The sequence below is a fragment of the Aspergillus nomiae genome (genome assembly GCF_001204775.2).
Source record: "Aspergillus nomiae NRRL 13137 chromosome Unknown contig00011, whole genome shotgun sequence".
NCBI lineage: Eukaryota > Fungi > Ascomycota > Eurotiomycetes > Eurotiales > Aspergillaceae > Aspergillus > Aspergillus nomiae.
In genome coordinates this window covers 140527-159152 of record NW_015378066.1, presented here as the reverse complement: position 1 = coordinate 159152, position 18626 = coordinate 140527, and the positions used below count along the sequence as shown (strand labels likewise).

Sequence of the window (18626 nt, the reverse complement as noted above, 5' to 3'; positions counted from 1 at the left end):
GCGAGTCCGAGGACGATTCTTGGATGAGCACTAAATCATTATCCATGATGGTCTAATTATTTTTCCTACACGCTAGATCTGTCGAAGTTGATTGTGTTGGGACGGATTTATGGAATATACGCGCACATGTTGTCTGTACAGGAACATATATTTAGATATTATCATCCACTTTCCACCCACCATGTGTCCAGTCGTACGTGTTGCTCTCTCCTTTCAAGACTTCATCCGGTGGGCCACTCAGCGTTGGCTTAGATAGAATGAGGGACACCGTCAATTTCGCCACTGTGAACATCTTTGCCCTTTTCCTTTATGGCTGCGAGCACGGCGTCGTATGGAAGCGAGGGTTCGGCGACGATAGAAACGGTTTGCTGTTCAAGGCTGATATCCAGGGACTTAAGTCCTGTTGAGAGATCCATCTAATCAGTATGATGCATGACACGGACAACGTAGAGACAAAGCTATCTATGGTATATACATTATGGACAATGGCAGTTTGGGCTCTATTGGTAGTCACGCACCGCTGAGTGGTCTGAGAGTGTCCTGGATAGCATTTGAACAGCCGGAACATCCCATCTTGACATTGAACTTGTATTGATGATTGGACATTATTGTGACTTTTGTTTGGTGATTGGTGGCAATAGTTGAAGTGAATTGGTCACAGGCGAAGGTATGTTCAAATGCTGAAGTTGATCAAAGTTTAGGTTGAGGGAATCTGATCTGGGGAATGGAGAGAAAGATTCATTCTATTTATAAGCCGAGTGATGCCTCTACCTGGTGAGGTATTTGTGCCCAGAGCCCAAGCCGTTGGCTTCCCTGCATCTTTCCGAATTCTGGATGTGGGTCGTTCTATGCGCCTTTTTCGCGTTAGTTCCTCAGTAGGAGGATAGATATCCTACAATTAGCTGAATACAATCACTGTTCCTATGGGCACATAAGGCTCCTCAACAACCCATCTGAAAACCCCAACTTTGGTTCTATAACATTGCGGTAAGCCACAACCGCAAGCATACAGGCTAGCCGCCGAGCAATGATCAGCGGCTGTCTCTTCTTCATTACCAATTACCGCACTTCTTCGCCGCTTCTTTCACCGCCTCTCCCGCTCGAGATGACTTGTACATAGTCCGTCTGCATCTGAATTTCCTCCTATGTTTTCAATTCATCCCTTCGATTACCTGGAACCAAACAGTTAACCAATGTGGCCGTTATGGGAACCGGAGATTCGGGTCTTCCAGATACTGACCATCCCCCCCAGCCCGACGATAGTGATGAATCCAGCAGTGATGAGGATATAACTTGGTTCCCTGGGGATGGAGTCTGTCCTACAACAGCAGAGTTTAACCATTGCTGTCAGTTAAAGCTTGAAAATTGGAAAAATGCGGCCGTTGCTTATCAAGAAGGCACGGAATCTTTCCAGTACTATTTAACAGCCTTTCTCGATCTCCTTGACAATATCCCTCCATTCTATCACCGTCTCCCAGGAGCCGTCAACACTTCAGGTAGACCAAGATCCTTTCTTGTTTTAAAGTCTACTTTACAGGTGAAAACGACGGAAGATTTAACTGCGATCAACCTCAGAAGTCAATCGATTATCTGCAGTGCCTCGGATGTCCAGCGCCAGTAACCTACAGGACGAAGGCGGAGGCCCAGCTGGATGCCGCCATTCCTATTTGCGCCAAGCCTCTTCGTTCTGGGTATTTTACCAGCATTGTTCTGGCCTGGTCCTATATAATTTCCTGCCGTTGGGTGGAGATACTCCAACAGGCGGGTGAGGAAAGCCAGATCTTTCACGAGCAAGGTATGCAGATAGAAGACGATTTCTGGGATGTCATCACACAGGGCTATTGGGTAGCTCGAGTGAAAAAGCACAAAGGCGCCTTCTATTCGCCATGGATGTTGAGAAGAGAAGGAACCTCAATCAAGCGGTATGTTCATCATATGAAGCATCTTTTCTCCTTAGCGGCTAATAAGTCTGCAGACGCGACTGGAAACCAGTCACATCAAATTCGTCCCTTGCGTTCGATATCCTTTTAGGCTTCTGCGTGTTGGAGGGTCTGGAAGGGGAATTTCTCACTGGCTTTGCCTCTGTTCTAATGTTGACCTCACGGCACACGCCTCCACCCAAATTTGCTCCTCCTATGCTGATTTCGGCAGCTCCTAGGCGCTCTTCACTTAGACCGAAAGACATGGTATTTCTTGAACTTTATCGATCAATTGATAAGTTCATGTCTCTTAGCTCTACACAAGATGCTCTGGATTCGTTACTCTGCGGCGTATTTTTTCATCCATCCGTTCCATGTAACCTTGTCGGGGCCGTATCCTTGGGTGTCAAAAAAGCTCTCTCGGAAGTGGACAGGATTGACAACCGCCACCTCCTCTCTGCAGTTACCAATATGAAACCCTATCTAAGTCTCTTATGGGCTGCTGCAGTGTGCAACGACCAAGTAGCTTCATTCCTGAATATGGCTCTCAGTGGTCTACCGCCGATATGTCTAGTGGCTGCCTTCTGGACAAATACGGCTCAATCCTTTCTTCAGATAGTGTATCCTGCACATGACTCAGAAGAATCCATCACTTCCAGGGCACATGAGTTTCAGACTTCCTTCTTCTGCCGACTGGAATTATCAGTGCCATGGTCGCCAGCACCCCCCTTCGGCACAACACCGGTGAAAAACCTCAGTCTTGAAGTGAGAGCCCACGTTGCTCATACACACAGGCCTATTTCTTGGAGAATATACTGGATCTTAGACTCAGGAGAAGGGTTCCGGCCAGCGCAGAGTATGCACTTAAGCCTATTAAAGCTTCCATTCAATGTGACACTTGCGCCGCAGATGAGACAAATGAGTAAGTCTAACATAGGCTGAATTTTGACATAATTTCTGATTACCAAGGTTCCCCCACCCCGAGCGATATATTGCTGATGAGCAATCGGGATCTGCAACATCACGCCTATTCAATTGGCAAAGAAGCTACGATGATGGTATCTGGCTCGATGATGGCAGAGGGGATATTGAGTTTATTCGTCGACTTCAAATACATGCATGGATCATAGACCCGTTTGATAACGGAGACGACGATCCAGTTGAGGAACCCAGGCACCGTGAGCTTTCTGTTGAGCGTATTTTGCGGTGGAATAGTGAGTGTGTAAAAGCTACTGATGACCAATGAACTCGTAGATCCGCATAGTGCAATCTGACGACTGAGAGTTGCAGCTGCAATGGGCCGTGTGCTAGCTGGGCTTGTAGAGATTTAAGAGTTCTACAATTTCCAAAGGACCTTATCTGTTAGGCTTGGCTGGCTAGCTCGTGGCGCCTACCATGCTCCTTGAAAGAAACCGCTCATCAAGGTCAAGGTCGAGTAACTTTTACACGCATGGACTGTCAGTATTGTACAAAATTGGCCATGACCAATGTTGAGATGTATACGCAGCGGCATTGAATGTGCCATCAGCTTCAAGGCTTTCACCGAAGTAAGAATCTACTGGCCGCACCGAACACCTTATCTTTCCAAATCGTTGGCGCGTCTCTCATACCTCTCCCACTTTTGCTTCTCGTCTGGGCGCAAAGGCCCTGGGAAAAAAGTCTTTAGCATACTCCTCCCCACGCGGGGATATGCGTCCTCAACCGCGAACAGCGTCGGCATGACCTTGGTTTGTCCGAAAACCACCAGAGGCCTCAATGGAATACCGAAACTCTTCGGTGACCTCCTCACCCCAGCAGCAATTATGTTCTGGATCATACCAAGACCGCCGACTGCGAGCAAAAACCAGGTGTTATGGTGTAGACCGGCTGCCGTGATTAGGAGCAAGATCCATAGTGTAGCAAGAACGATCAAGAACACTCTTGTAAACAACGAGGCAGAAACATCAGCCGTGAGGGGGCCTGTTGCGAGATCTTCCAAGTCAAGACCTACATCATCGCCAATGATGACGATAGCATGCTGACTGCCGTTTCCTCTTGTGAGAATCACTGCTTTGTTCGTGTTCCGGCGACAGGCCCATTTCTCTCGCTTCCACTGCGGGAGAGCGCCAACAGCAAAGGAGAGCGCTATCCCACTACCCGTCACCAGTAGAATGCCCCAGTCCCCGTATATACCACAAGGAATTGCTGCGATTCCTAGCTGGACAATGCTCGTGGCAAGCCCAAGGCAGTAGACCCAATCGCGGCCAGGATACCCTGGTTTCGCAATCCCAGCCTTGTACACCGACACGCAAAGACCGGCCTGTGCTGGTTTCTTAACCTGCGCTCCTGTTCCTGGTTCCTCCGCCTCGGCATTATCTATCTTTGATTTCCAAAGTTCATCAATCATCTGCTTTACGCGCGTATGAATTGGCCCGTCCTTGTTCCCATCATCCATCCAGCTTTCATAGTCCCGCATGATCCGACCGATAACCCAGCTTGAATTATCCCGGACGTACCCCGTGCGTCCGTTGATGATTTTACACGCACAGTCGGGCAGGGGCATTAGTTTGTTCTCGCCAACAGCGGAGACGACGGCTGTAACAGCATAGGCGACCCATCCTAGCGGAGACACGGCATGGTCAGTTTGCAAGAGCAGTAACTAGGTATAGAAGGCGTTTTGTGAGGGGCCACACCGAACGAAAATGCGACAGGAGTCACGGGTGAGCCTGCGAGCTGAGCAAGCGCCCGACCTACGACGTCGCCTCCGAGAATGAGGAGAACGGAGAATACATCGCTGGGGTTTGTCCACTGGTCGGAGAACGCGACGGATGGGGCGCTCGCATTGAAGTCTCGCGGAACGATATGAGGGCTTGTTGGCGGCATATTGTCAGGAGTGGATTAGCTCCATCTGTACTTGCATCATGAGGGTTATGGAATGGAAGCCGAATGAGTGTCTGTTTTAAGACCGCTGGAAATGGAGCCCAGCGCTGGGAGAGTGGTATCATGTTGTGGCTTTTACTGTTTTCGACAAGCACCTGGTCTAGACCTTTCTTTTGGATATAACCAGTTCATTGGACAGACCAGAGACGGAATCTTTGGATCTCAGGTCTAGTTCACTGGTCATGATATCGATCTTCGCCGCTGTCATACTTTGAAGCGTTACCACGGATCCAGTTCCCATACTTCCATGGGCCCCTCGTCACACCACTGATCGAACCGATCTACTCTGCACTGCTAGACCATGGCTCTCAGTATATGAATGATGATATTGTCAGACTTCCAGAACCTGTACTTTCCATCTCCCAATAACACACGTTACTTTCCATATATTGCCATGCTCCAGTACTTGCTTGGTTTGGCTGCGACTGCTCTCGCAGTCAAAATTGCTTTAATGCTCCGGGTTAAACCGGCTACACCATCACAGCCAGAGATGGGCGAATATATTAAAACTGTTGATCGGGATGAGGTACCCCGACTATGTAATATCATCCACGCCGGGGATCTCTGTGAACTCGAGACAATGCCCCGGTACCAAGATATAGATCCAAGGGCCTTTGAATGGAGGGAACCACCAGCGTGCATTCTGTTTATCTCGCATCGATGGGAAACCCCAACGCATCCAGACGCAGACGGCGAGCAGCTAAAAGCTATCATATTTCTGATGCAAGCGGTTGCAAAACTCTCGTCAGTCTACAAGCTGCCCCTGGAACAAAGAACGGCAGTTGTTAAGACATTGAAAATTCATGGATACCTTCAAGCTGCGAACATTGTCAGCAGAGTCGCAGAAAGCATCGGTGGAGTGGACCGATCAGTCTTGGATAAGATTGGTGTCTGGCTAGACTACATGTGTCTGCCACAGAAAAACCTTTCCGGGATTGATGATCGAACATCTGCCAACAAATTACTCTTTAAAGAAGGACTCAGACAACTTCCTTCGCTGATCGCATCCTGCGACTTCATTCTCAGCATCAGAAGCCAGGGAGACGATTATCTTCAACGAGCGTGGTGTATATCCGAGCTCTGCTTCATGGACTGGAAGTACCACAAGAAGACCATCGTCCTGAGACAAGACCTGCTCAGCCAACCCATCGACGCCCAAATCCTCAACTCCGAGAGTTTCGAGTCAAGTTATCTGCCGAGCTACCGGAAGATGATCGAAGCATGGGAAGACAAACCCAACTTCACCTGGAATCCCAATATGTCCTTCTGCTATACCGAAATAGGACTCGCCGAATGGGACCGTGCCAGCGAATTCCGTGACTCAATTGAACAAGGTTCAACACCTGCCCCAAGTGACTGGCCAGCTCCGTTATTGACCACGCCCCTTGTACCACTAATCTGGCCGCACCACGCCGACTTCCTGATGCAAATCCGATCCCATCTTGTTCAACCTCCTCCACGGAATGTGGATGTGTTGATCGCCATGACCATGCAGGACTGCGAGCTGTCTTGCCTCAACATCCAAGACTACACCCGCTGTGGCCTCCACATTTTCCGCGCCCGCATGACGGGGCATTCAGGCTGGAGGAACTTCTCCAATGACTGCCTCCATCGACTGGCCGATGGGAGACCCCTCATCCTTGCCGATGTGCCCGTCCTGCACGTCGAGGGTGGACTCGACCTTGGCTCTCCATTGACCTATCAATGGGAGACCGATGAAGACGTTCTAAATCTCCATGCCCGAGCGACGGAGATCTGGAAGAACTACATCCAGGTCCACAGTGACCGATGCGAGCTCTCCAAGAAAACAAGCGTCCTTCTTCACGCTATGGTTTCTCATCTTGTCGCCGTGTCTAGCGAGTCCAATATGCTACTACGCCCAAGGGTCTGGTCTCTCACAGCCCTGATCGGGGACGCCATGAATGCGGCCAATATAGCTTCACAGCAAGAGGAGGAGGGTAGCCTGAGCTCAGTCGCGCGGACTTCACTAGGTCTGGCCCTTCTGTATGCTAAATGCCAAGCGATATACAGCGTTGAGCAATCTGGGGCCTTCCGTCTGTCGAGCTTATTCCTTACCGCACTTGACCGGTTGAACAAAGATCCTGGTCTAAATATCTCGAGGATAAAGGACTTTGAATGCGAGTGGGTGGGCGTTGCTAGTTAATACTGGACACTTTGTCTCCCGTACTGGAGGTTGAGTATGTTATCAACGAATGTATACTCATCGAGTCTCGGTTTGCGACCCGATTGACTAGGAATATACGATATAGGCGTATCACAAGCTCGCTCACTATATATAAATAAAATACACAATCTGTGGTCTCCCAATTCTCGCGTGAAACAGAGAAATTGCACAAACTCACTAAGTGCTCGACTGATTGTCATTGGGCCGGTTATCTGGTGGCATGCACGTCAGACGCGGGTTAAATTCGCCATTGCCCTTAACTCCGTGGATTTTGACCACTGCGCAATTCCACAGCGCTCACATTTCCAGGTCGAATTCCGTCCTCGATTTATAAGCCCTGGGGTATCGTGCGGGTCTATACAACGGAAACAATCCTTACTTGTCTGGTAGCATAATGAGGGACACTCCCTTAAAATGACGCCATTGTTTGTCGAATTTATATGAATTGTATTGGGTAGCCCTCGCGCCTACTACAACACTTCTGCAACTTTTCAGAAAATTCAATATTTGAATCACACATAACAGGTCTACCGTCATAGTTGGCCCATCAACATGTCAAATTCAAACAAAAAACCAAAGCTAAGAGTGGCAATCATCGGCGCCGGCCCAGCAGGCCTAGGAGCGGCGATTGAATTTCAAAAGCTCCCCTTCGTTGATCTCCGCATCTACGAGCAAGCCCGAGAGTTGCGTGAGGTCGGTGCCGGCATCAGTATCCAGCGGAACACCTGGCGCATGTTAGACGCGTTGGGTGTATACGATAATATCGATCGGGACAGTGTGTTCAGCGCCGCAGATGGCCACTCCGTGCAACATCGGTTAGTCGATCTCCCCCTACATTCGAACGATAGTAACAAAAACCAGAAATGGCCGAACGGGAGAATTACTCCAGTCCAGCGGACAACGTGACACGCCCCCTCGCCATAAGCATGCCAGGGCCTTACGCTCTGTACTCCAGCAAGCGCTGTTGAAGGGCGTAGATAAAACAAAGCTACGGCTTTCGAGTCGCCTTGTTGAGATCCGCGAATTGCCGAAGAAGGCATTATCGTTGCGCTTTGAGGATGGACATCTCGATGAAGTAGACCTTCTTATAGGAGCTGATGGCGTTCGATCGGTAAGTTTTATCACTATTCTATCTAGTGTGACGGTAGACCTGAGTATCAAAGGTTGTCCGCCAATTCTCCTTCCCCGACCATCATATCGGCTATACCGGTACAACGGCCTTCCGGGCCCTAGTCAACGCGAGCGATGTTCTGAGCATCCCTAACTTCCCTGACGCCGTGACCTTCTGGCATGGCCCGACCAGGTGGGTATATACTTGCAATCTCAATAAGGGTATATACGAGATTACAGCGAGAACGGACCTTCCAGAGACCAGCGAGACGGTCAGTTGGGGGCAAGATGCTAGTCCGGAGGAGTTTATAGCGTTATATAAGGTGAGTATTTCTCAGCCAGTCAGCATAGATCAATGTTCATTGGAATGGAATAGGACTTTGGACCAATTATCCAAGACGTCCTTAGTAAAGTGGGAGAAGTGAAGAAATTCCCTCTCTTCGCAGGACCGCGTCTGTCAAAGGTCGTCTCACATGGTTCTATTGCTTTGATTGGGGATGCATCTCATCGTGAGTAAATGCTGTTTGCCAGTGGTGTCAGCATAGCTAACTGTAAAGTAGCGTTATCTGGAGCATTTGGTATGTTTTCTCGTACTTTAACATATAGTATTCTAATAGCATCCAGGCGCTGGAGCGGGATTCGCTTTGGAAGACGCGTATGTGCTCGCCCGCGCAGTGACTAGGGCACATGAACGCGCCCTTCCGGTCAGCAATGCTTTGGCTCTGTATGATAAAGTCCGATCGCCACATTATAAGGACATGGTATGCGCTCAAGCCTGGTGTTATGTCGATCTACTAACTGCCGCAGTATGATATTCTGGATGGCTTCGGGAGATCCGATACCGCAATCAAGGGCTTAACCTCCTTTGACGAGATTGTAGTGGCTAATGTCCAGAATAAATGGACGGATGCTCACGATTGGCTATATCACTATAACGTAAGTTTACAATCATGCTGGGCTCTACCTCCGATGCTAACACAGATATTTAGGTCCAAGAAGTATGGAAAAAGGCCTACGAGGAGGAGGATGCTCGTCGCATACCAAGGATTAACGATGCAAAGGAGGTTGATGTACATTCTCGTTTGTAGAATAGAGAGTATCGTCTAGCCATATATCATAACAGCACATTAATAAGTGGTCAACCCGAACGCCAAGCACAATGCAAATACACAGAACCGTGAGGCGCAAATCGTACGCAAATTGTAACAACTTCTTGCAACACTGTTACTTAAAGTCGGATCTTGTTATCGTTCAAGTATTGGTCATATCGTTTCGGTAGGCTGGAGGGCTCCGCCACTGCAACATACGTATCCGGCCGGACCAAATATGCTGCATCTTTTCCCAGGCCGACCGACTGATATTTGCCATCCCAAGGAAAGACATGCAGGGGAATTGCCTTGGACTGACACCACTCTTTCAACCCGTCTTTAGCTTCGCCATATACATGGACCTGCCATGTAATCTCTTCCAAGCTTTGGAAATTATCAAGCCCATCCACAGGGGCCCAAGGGATACGGTCACCTCCTTGGATGGTACCAGCCGAGCCCGCCGACAGCGCACTATCCCGATAATTTAGCATGATCTGAGACACGCCACGGAACATTCTTTTTCGCACGAAATCAAACTTGGAAATAATAGGAGACACATAGGGGATGAACCATGTCCGAATAAAATAAGACAGATACCCCTCCGAGGCAATAGCGTTGAATGCCGTATCCGTCGTGTTCACCAGCAGTGATGCGAACGCACGGCGCTCGGCTTCGTAACTATCGAGGAGAGACATATCCGCTTTGTCTTGAATTACCGCTGCAAGCTTCCAGGCGAGGTTAATCGCATCGCCGATCCCGGTGTTCATCCCTTGTCCTCCGACCGGGCTGTGGATGTGCGCTGCGTCCCCGACAAGGAAAGCTCTGCCACTGCGAAAGGCTTCAGCTACCCTGTGGTGAACACGGTAGGTGCTGAACCAGTTCACCTTATCGATCGTGATCCCCACAGCCTTGCCGCAGTCTGGCGCAACGTCGTCGAGCGTGAGGTCGGAAATGTCCTTCGTCAATGCGCTTTCATCGACGGCACCGTTGAGTCGTGCACGGCGGTCTTTGTCGTACGCCATGAGCAAGAAAAATTGCCCGTCATTGAGACTCAAATGCGCTTGACCGTTGAAACTGGGTCCGCTACCTTCGATATCGGCTACATAGAACAGCTTTGAGTATGTAGCTCCTTCGAATCCGATCCCGCAGCTCTGGCGGACGGCAGAATGAGCGCCGTCGCAACCAACGATGAAACTTGCTTCACAAATGTCGATGTCATCATCGTTGACGTGAGGTTTCGTGAGGTCCCTCAGTCGCGCTGTGATGGTTGACCCCTGCTCTTGAAAATCGATCAATTCGCGGTTGCGCTCGACATGCACGCCCATCGTGTTCAATCGCGCCTCTAACAATCGTTCATGCCGATCCTGCGGATAGATATGTATGAATGGGTAGGGCGTGAGGCCCGTACCAAGATCACCAAAAGGAACATGGGAGCGATGGACTCCGCCGGCCCATATATTGGTCGCGGCGATCTTATGGCCGTTTGCGACCACATCTTCGGCGAGGTCGAGCTGGCGATACAGCTCGAGGGTGCGAGCGTGGATTGCCATCGCGCGCGACGTAGATGCCTTGGCTTCTGATCTGTCGATGATGCGCACGTTGACACCTTGGCGAGTTAACCATAGAGCGAGAACGAGGCCCGTTGGACCTGCTCCAACGATGAGAACATCAGTGCGTGTCATAGTATGGAGGTGAGTGTTCAAATTAAACAATTAGAATTCGTCAATAATAGACCGTACACAAGGGTTGTATTCATGAAGTATACATGTATGTAACATGATGAGGAAATCCTGAATGAGGGCTCGTATTTAAAGGCATTCTTCTCCGATCGCTTCTCTGACTCAGTTCACGATGATGGGAATTGGAAACGAGAAAAGGTATGCACTCGCGTCATGATGCTTTAGGCGCCCAGTTGCAAGTCCACATGTATTCTAAATTTGGGGTCGAGGTCGGCGTATAGTTTCCGACGAACGCGAAGGCTTTACGAACTTTACCAAGGGCAGTGCAGTTTGGCTATATACATCGGCCAGCAGCATTGGAATCACCGATGTTTTCCGCGCGTCGGGCGGACACTGTCGGCCCGTCGGAGGTTAGCGAGGCCGACCGCCGGAAGAACGGCTGCCCGTTCGAAACCGGGCCTGAGCGTAATTCATTTCTTTTTTTCCTGGTTCATTGTCCTCCGGATCCAATGTGTTCCGTCCCATCTAGGCCAGCTCTTGCCTGATCAGGATTAGGGGCCATGTCATGCCCAAACGGGCCAAGTGCCCTACAGGTTGTGTAAAGAGGGATAACCCTTTTGGGCCAGTTCTTTGTCTGGCGCATCCAACGAGGGCGATGGCCACCTCAGGCTGTTAACTCTTTGAAGATTAGAGCTGGTGTCCATCATGGGCGAGAATCCAATGGACCCTGGAGCGGGTCAAGACTCCGCAACCCTTCTTTATTCGCGGTCACCCCCGTGTTCGTCCAACGTCCCGGTACGACTTGTCTCTCTTTCAACTGTCTTCCTCTCTACCGTCTGACAGGTCAATATATAGGCCAATAGACAATGTCCTCCACACGCCACAATGCATCGGCCACTTCGTCTGAAAGAAAACGCTTGCGCGATAGACGAGCGCAACAAAATCTCCGAGAGAAGCGGGAGAACCGCATGAGGGCGTTAGAGGAGCGGGTGGCCTATTGCGACAAGAATCATGGCAATGAATTGATCCGGAATTGTATGCACACCGTCGACTGTGTGAGACGGGAGAATGAGCTTCTTCATGCTCGACAGGAACACCTTCGTCGCCTGTTTCAGGACTGGGAGGTTCAGGGTAACGGCGCAACGGGGGTATATCGAACCCTTTCTTCTACGTCGATGACGACCAATTCTTTCTCAGCACCGTGGGCCCTGACGACATCGGCTGGTAGCCCACGAAGTGACATAACATTGGTCGATCCGGGAATGCAGAACCTCTCCGGCTGGTCCGTCAATGGCACAGATTCTGCAGGTCTCGGGTTAACTACCGACGGTCTCACAGCTCCATCGATGACGAGCACGTGGCCCGTGGCGTTAGACACTCGCAGCTCACCCTCACCAATTATCGATATACCTCTGATGTCCAGCATGCACCCCACACCAGGGCCGGACACATATCCCCTGATGACCCACAAGGATTATACTCAGATGGCTGCCAATAGTGGGAATTGGTCGGGGTGGTCCGCTCTGTCCGACACCGTCCACAAGCTACCTCTGTTACCATCTCCGTTCGACCTCCTGCATGGCTCCAGACGTAACTGGCTGGCAGACCAGATTAACCGACTACTTCGGCGGTTGAGCCTCCGAGAACCTGACCGTCTGGCATTAAGCTGGACTATGTATTCTTTTGCTAGATGGCGGGCCAACCCGACCCCGCTCACGTTTGCCAACATGCCATCATTTCTACAACCCGTGGCAGGACAGGTACGGCAGCATCAACACCCAGAATTTGTTTTCTTTTTGTGGCCCCAGCTGCGGGTCAACTATCTGGAAAGCCGATCTGCAATTGATCTTATAGAGGTCTATAGATATGGGATCAGCTCATGTAGGGTGCGGTGGCCGTCCTCTGTGAGCATCTGGGATTGGGATGATGACGAGAACATGTTTGTGAAGCCTGAATTCTTCGAGACCTTCCTAGACCGCAGTGGCTGGGGGCTAACGTCGGTCTTCATCGACAAATACCCAGAGCTGGTGAAAGGGATGGACGTGGAGAGCCTTCGGTACGACGTTCCGTAGATTGTGTCTTTCAGGTTGGAAGCAGACATGATGATCCCCACAATCACTATCTTAATTAAACAGACGCTCCAGATTGGACATTTAGAGAAATCATCCATTTTCTCGGATTTGATCTCTCAAAATCAGATTTCAGAGAATCCGGTTGGTAGGCTGGTTTGGTTAACTCGGTCTTATGCACGGCACTGAATCAGCGTCGTATCTTTTCTTTGACACCCGGCAGCCTCGTTATTCTTAACACACGATGATTGGCTCAGTGTGCCAGCTTGCGGAAGGTTGAATCGGCGTGGCATAAGCTTCTGGCTTTGTCGTTCTGACCAGCTATCTTAATTTATCTGTGCTTCAACTTGGCGAGGAGTATTGGTGTTTAGATCGTTAATTGACGTATATATGCAGCTTGCACAGACCTATTCTTTCTTATGTGAGGTTTTATAGTTCGTGGATTCTTTATTTGGTATTTGTCCAATCTATGCTTCTTTGTCTAGCAATCTATTTCTCCTAGCTCTATATACAGCGCATCTATCCGTACTTTTGCCAGCTGTGCCCATCTTACCTGCATAATCCCTTCCATCAATACCCTGTTCTACGATTGTGAGGCGTTCTTTCAGATGCAAAAGAAATTGCCTTGAACTCGATGAAGCCCAACATCCATCCGTATGCCAGCCTATTAAACTTTCTCGCCAGCAATATGCTTCCTCAGGATCCTACTCGTCCCTTCATACTCCTTTCCTATCACAGATCAGCCCTGACAACTGTAGGGCCAGCTTCTCCGCTCTGACCGTAGATCCACAATCCAGCATTCTCTTTGTCTCCCGCACCTGGTGACCCTTCGTGGAACGTGCATTGCGGAGGTTATACTAAACCAGGCCAGTGCGCGACGAACATAGTTTCCTCCATGGGTTATTCTGGTACTAGTGCCGGGGAACTCCGTACGGTCCGTCGAACAATCTCCCTAGCCTGATTGATTGATTGACTTTGCATATCGGTTTTGCGCTACAGGCATACGCCAGTAGAGAGAGAACAACACATCATTGTGCCATAGCACAGTAGAATGAGGCAATCCTTTATTCTCGAGCTGAAGTACGCCACCACCAAACCAGTCGGAGGTCCAGAGCTCCGTGAGCCTGTTGTTATATCTGTGGTCTGATGCAACCTGAGCTGGGCTTGCATTATCACAGCTGATCCTGTGGACAAAGGGTGCATTGGGGGGTGTGACCTCCGGTTTCTATACGTGGCCAGTCGGATAGGATGTTCCCGGTCATTCCAGGAACGGAGCCAAGTTTTGACCGCAGTATCAAGCTGGACAAACTTCCAGAGTTGCCCTAGCCCAGGCAGGGACCGACACACGGCATTATTCCGAACTAAGCTTCTGTCAAGGTCTGCCTGCATCATGCCCACAGCTAGGGGCGGGCTGCTAGGTACCCAGATTAGTAGGCAACAAACGCATGGCGCGGGTAGCAAGTGCCATTAGGCGAAAGTAACATTAGAATCGTGCTTTGTATTCGGTACACATTATCCAGTATGTAGTTATGTACATAGTATCAGGCTGGGGTTCTCGGATCTCCCCAGATCCCCTCATATTCCCACCCAGTATCCATGCTCCCCTATCTGTAACTTTGGGAGTGAGCTTCTCATGAAGGCTGTGAGGATGAACGAAAGCTATCAGTTTGATGAACTGTTCCGGTGCTTGCTGAAAAGCAAAAAGACAGACAGAAAAAGACAGAAATGTTCTCTGTGTTTCGTTTGTGCAACTCCTAGGCTTCCTTCGCCGCATCCACCAAACCCTGCAACATAGCAACATCCATGGTAAACATATCCGACCCATCATCTGCCAAGAACACAGACGCACCACGACTGACCATCAGCAGCTCGGTCTCGCAATCAAAAGGCAGCGGGTCGTGAAGCGCCCCCTTAGCCTCCGAGATGTAGTCGCCTGCCGCGTAGGCACCAGTCTGAGGATGGGCTCCGGTGCCCTTGAGAACATAGATCTCCGCACTGTCAAGATGGCGGTGTCGCGGAAGCAGACCTCCTGGTTGGGCGCGCACCATGATTGTGTTCTCGCCAGTCTCGGGGACAAGCTTGACGACCTTGATCTCGACTCCGGGGGCGAGGGGGAGCCATTTGAGGTCGGCGCAGTGCACGGTGAAGCCTGCGTCGTCTGTAGAGTGCATCCTGATTGATTTCACTGGGGATGTTGTGTCTCGGTTGAGTCTCTGTTGCGTTCTTAAATATCAGCATCGGCGCTCAGTAACAGGGATCTGTGAAGAGATTTCACCTACCTACTGGGGAAGAGCTGGTCGCAGTAATTTTACGACAACAAAAATGAGGCTCTGAAAAACAGGGAATGGATTTGGATTAAATAACATGACTGACGCTGTTTGATACTCGACTTCGGATATCCGATGAACTCGGATATCCGACTCAAAAGGGTAATGGCTTCCCGAGACTCACCCCACTAGCCCTACACAATTGTCTTCTAACCAGCGATGCACGAACCTAGGCAAAATTTCTATCTTCCACAGGAGAGTCAAAGCCTAGAAGTGGTGCAGTGGTTGCGATGATGATCATGGATACCTGCATATAGCGAGCAGGAGATGTACGACTAGACTATCTGCTAGTCTCACAGAACCATGCATGCCGGGCTGATCATCAACCCAGGGTTGTATCTATTAGAAGACAGATTCACCAGCCTCCAGGTTTTCTACATGTAACCTCATTCATAGCCCTCCATTAAACTAGACCCTTCCCTCCCCGCCTGTCTCCCAGCTCCATACTCCTATTTCAGACAATACCTCATAATGGCTGCATCAGTACCAAGCGCAGACCCAGACCCCTTCACCACATTGTGCTCCCTGCTACGTCCCGATGAGATAATTACCCCCCAGTCCCCGGACTATGAGGCAAGCATCCAGACATGGGCAGCCCAGAAGCAGGCACGCCCCCGTCTGGCAATCCGGCCCACCTCGGTCGAAGCCCTGGCCAAGGCCATCAGCTATCTGTACACCACGAGCCTGGACTTTGCGATCTATGGCCAGGGATTCAGCTCTGCTTCAGCCAAGGACGTCGTGGTGAATACCTCGGCGTTCGATGATTTTCACTTTGATCCGCAAGCCGAGGTGGTGACCATTGGTGCCGGTCAGACATGGTCCGCCGTGTATCACAAGCTGGCTAAGGCGGCGCCACAATATGGAAGTAAGAACCTGTCCTCCAAGAATTTAGACTTCATTCTCCAAAAAATCAAAAATAATAAACAAAAAGAAATATAAACGCTGATCAATGATTGTCCCATAAAAACAACAGTCGTGGGAGCTCGCACGCCTTGTGTAGGCGTCGCGGGAACCATCGTCAGCGGTGGCTATTCCTGGCTTTCCAGCGAGTATGGCTGCATCTCTGACACCGAAAACATGCTGGATGCGAAAGTGGTCAAATGCGACGGCTCGGTGGTCTGGGCGTCTTCAGAGCCGGAGTTGCTGTGGGCACTGCGTGGTGGCGGGGGTGGCTTTGGTGGTATGTCTGTTCTATGTCCTCTTCGTGGCGCATGTTTCCATAATGAAGGGTGTAGAGAACTGTACTAAATCTTCCATATTCGGGTGCAGTGCTGGCCCAGGTCAAGCTCCGAGTCTTCCGCTACCCGCAGAATATCTGGGCAGGTCCGATCCTGGTCCCTCGCGAGAGACTGGAGGAGGTCGCAGAGGGCATTGAGAAATTCTTGGCACAACCGGTCGACCCAAAGATCACTATGTTCCTGTACGTGGTCAAGGGCCGACTGCTTCAGTCGATTGGCACCGACTCGGATATGTTGGTAATCCATTCTTTCGACGCTAATGGGGAAGAGCACGGTCGACAAGCGTTTCGGTGGGCATTGGATATCCCTGGAGCTATTGACCAGACCAAGATTACTACGCTCGCCGGCGTTGCCAATTTGCAAGGTATAACTCCAGACGTTAACAAGGAACAGCAGATACTGACGATGATCTGGAACAGACAAGGCCGGTATCGTCAAAGGCACTATGAAACAGTTCTGGCAGCCATTGTTGGTGCAGGAGATATCTAAAGAGATCGTCATCAAAGCGATTAAATGGTTCGAAGAGGTGCAGAAGGTCGACGAGTCGTTCGGCGATTGCACATATCTTATCTTCGAGCTACTGAGCTCGGTAAGTGTTCAACTGCTTAGAGAGCCCGCCTTTTTGGAACACACTCTGATGAATTTAGCGCGATCCGGCGGCAGGGAGTGCGAGCTCTGCCTGGCCACGTCCCAAGGGTGCGAAGCATATTCTGCTCCTCGGTACCGGATGCCCTTCGGACGCTGGGCCAAGCAAAGAGAAGCTGGCTCGCGATCTAGCTATCGAAGCTCCATCCAAGGTCTTAGAAAACAGTACGGACGTCCATGTGTTACCCAATGGTATCGAGGACTATCATGATCCGACGAAGGTATAGCTCCACTGTCCAGAGCTATGTCCAGACACTAACCAGGCATACAGATATGGGGCCCTCATGTTGCCAAACTACAGAGCTTGGGAGTGCGATACGACCCACGTAGGAGATTCAAGGGGGCCGTGAATCCGTAGAATGGTGGGCGTGAGCGGCTTTTCTGGTATGCTACTGTGACTACTCCTATGTTTGGAAGTATGCAATTGGTATATTTTGTAGATGCGCCAAGGACATGGGAGAGGAGAGAAAAGTGCTGACTGTGCGAGATAATTGTAACTCTTTGTACAATTGAAAAAAGCCAACTATATGGTACTACAAGTCTACAGGCTCAGATCAGAGTGGGCCTCATTTTCACCATCCCAGTCCACTTGAATCCATGGTAAAAAGTTCAGTCAATCTTACCTAAAGCTCGCGAATAGCTATCCACTGTACATGTATTTAAGGTTATTCAATGCCGCCATCCTCTCATGCAGTATAACTCCAGCACACTCAAGGAATACAGGCATAGCATTGTGATCCAAGATGCAAGGCATTAATAATATTCTACATGAATGGCTGTATTCAGCTCGAATCAATCGGCAGCATTTCCGTAGTCCGAAAATTAGAGAAATAACCCTAAGAACAACTCGGTAATCTAGTGATGGGAGCCCTAAAGTTCTAGAGTGCCATATCCTAATCTAACCGACCCTGGTTAAGCTTAGGTTAAAGTAGGTTAACCGCGGTTAATCGTGATTAGGTAAAGAACTTCTATTAACCTAGCCATAACCTGGCAGTTAGGTATAACTGACCCTATTAACCTAACCTAGCCTAGCCATATGCCAGTCTACTTCAAACACCTAGTACCGACACCCCTAAATCTAGTACTGGCATTTCTTTTGAACAGATTCTTAAAGACAGCCACTATCTCAGAACTGGGCTAGTTAATAATCCGGAACTTAAAAATCAATTAAAGTATATAATTAGTTAATATAAGGTGCGTTGATACTGATAAAGTTGGTAATATTTTAGCTCCATTTAGTCTGCCGTATCTGCGGCCCTACTTTCCCTATGGACTCGTGCCTCTGGACTCAATGTTCGACCGGAACCGGATATGCACGGTAACCGCAATACTTCCAGAAGCCGAAGCTCTATTAAATATGACAGTAGTTAAGCCAAGGCATGGATCATGCGGTATAGTACCGCCTAGACCTAGCGAGTGAGCCTTAAATCTTTCACTAAGACTGTGA

General features: G+C 49.8%; 9 protein-coding genes across 9 annotated transcripts; 5 read left to right on the top strand and 4 right to left on the bottom strand.

The window, feature by feature from the left end:
* Window positions 1-248: 248 nt before the first annotated feature.
* On the bottom strand, window positions 249-551 carry ANOM_001330 (metal homeostasis factor ATX1; the record flags this gene model as incomplete). Its single annotated transcript, XM_015546587.1, has 2 exons — window positions 249-416; window positions 519-551. 2 exons carry the CDS (start codon window positions 549-551, stop codon window positions 249-251), a joined length of 201 nt encoding a protein of 66 aa, XP_015411576.1.
* Window positions 552-1204: 653 nt separating this feature from the next.
* On the top strand, window positions 1205-3250 carry ANOM_001329 (uncharacterized protein; the record flags this gene model as incomplete). Its single annotated transcript, XM_015546586.1, has 6 exons — window positions 1205-1496; window positions 1538-1922; window positions 1976-2775; window positions 2829-2841; window positions 2889-3133; window positions 3210-3250. The coding sequence occupies 6 exons, from the start codon at window positions 1205-1207 to the stop codon at window positions 3248-3250; spliced, it is 1776 nt and encodes a 591-aa protein (XP_015411534.1).
* Window positions 3251-3495: 245 nt separating this feature from the next.
* On the bottom strand, window positions 3496-4781 carry ANOM_001328 (uncharacterized protein; the record flags this gene model as incomplete). Its single annotated transcript, XM_015546585.1, has 2 exons — window positions 3496-4517; window positions 4592-4781. The coding sequence occupies 2 exons, from the start codon at window positions 4779-4781 to the stop codon at window positions 3496-3498; spliced, it is 1212 nt and encodes a 403-aa protein (XP_015411535.1).
* A 451-nt stretch (window positions 4782-5232) lies between these two features.
* Window positions 5233-7002, top strand: ANOM_001327 (uncharacterized protein; the record flags this gene model as incomplete). Its single annotated transcript, XM_015546584.1, has 1 exon — window positions 5233-7002. One exon carries the CDS (start codon window positions 5233-5235, stop codon window positions 7000-7002), a length of 1770 nt encoding a protein of 589 aa, XP_015411538.1.
* A 573-nt stretch (window positions 7003-7575) lies between these two features.
* On the top strand, window positions 7576-9221 carry ANOM_001326 (FAD-dependent oxidoreductase; the record flags this gene model as incomplete). The annotated part of the gene is made up of 8 exons (XM_015546583.1): window positions 7576-7838; window positions 7885-8134; window positions 8187-8456; window positions 8510-8642; window positions 8694-8711; window positions 8758-8894; window positions 8941-9069; window positions 9123-9221. 8 exons carry the CDS (start codon window positions 7576-7578, stop codon window positions 9219-9221), a joined length of 1299 nt encoding a protein of 432 aa, XP_015411539.1.
* Window positions 9222-9361: 140 nt separating this feature from the next.
* Window positions 9362-10903, bottom strand: ANOM_001325 (putative FAD binding monooxygenase; the record flags this gene model as incomplete). The annotated part of the gene is made up of 1 exon (XM_015546582.1): window positions 9362-10903. The coding sequence occupies one exon, from the start codon at window positions 10901-10903 to the stop codon at window positions 9362-9364; it is 1542 nt and encodes a 513-aa protein (XP_015411536.1).
* An 863-nt stretch (window positions 10904-11766) lies between these two features.
* ANOM_001324 (bZIP transcription factor) lies at window positions 11767-12972 on the top strand (the record flags this gene model as incomplete). The annotated part of the gene is made up of 1 exon (XM_015546581.1): window positions 11767-12972. The coding sequence occupies one exon, from the start codon at window positions 11767-11769 to the stop codon at window positions 12970-12972; it is 1206 nt and encodes a 401-aa protein (XP_015411537.1).
* Window positions 12973-14723: 1751 nt separating this feature from the next.
* Window positions 14724-15140, bottom strand: ANOM_001323 (uncharacterized protein; the record flags this gene model as incomplete). The annotated part of the gene is made up of 1 exon (XM_015546580.1): window positions 14724-15140. The coding sequence occupies one exon, from the start codon at window positions 15138-15140 to the stop codon at window positions 14724-14726; it is 417 nt and encodes a 138-aa protein (XP_015411542.1).
* A 627-nt stretch (window positions 15141-15767) lies between these two features.
* Window positions 15768-17537, top strand: ANOM_001322 (FAD-binding oxidoreductase; the record flags this gene model as incomplete). The annotated part of the gene is made up of 6 exons (XM_015546579.1): window positions 15768-16161; window positions 16270-16476; window positions 16566-16898; window positions 16954-17123; window positions 17182-17400; window positions 17451-17537. 6 exons carry the CDS (start codon window positions 15768-15770, stop codon window positions 17535-17537), a joined length of 1410 nt encoding a protein of 469 aa, XP_015411543.1.
* Window positions 17538-18626: the final 1089 nt, after the last annotated feature.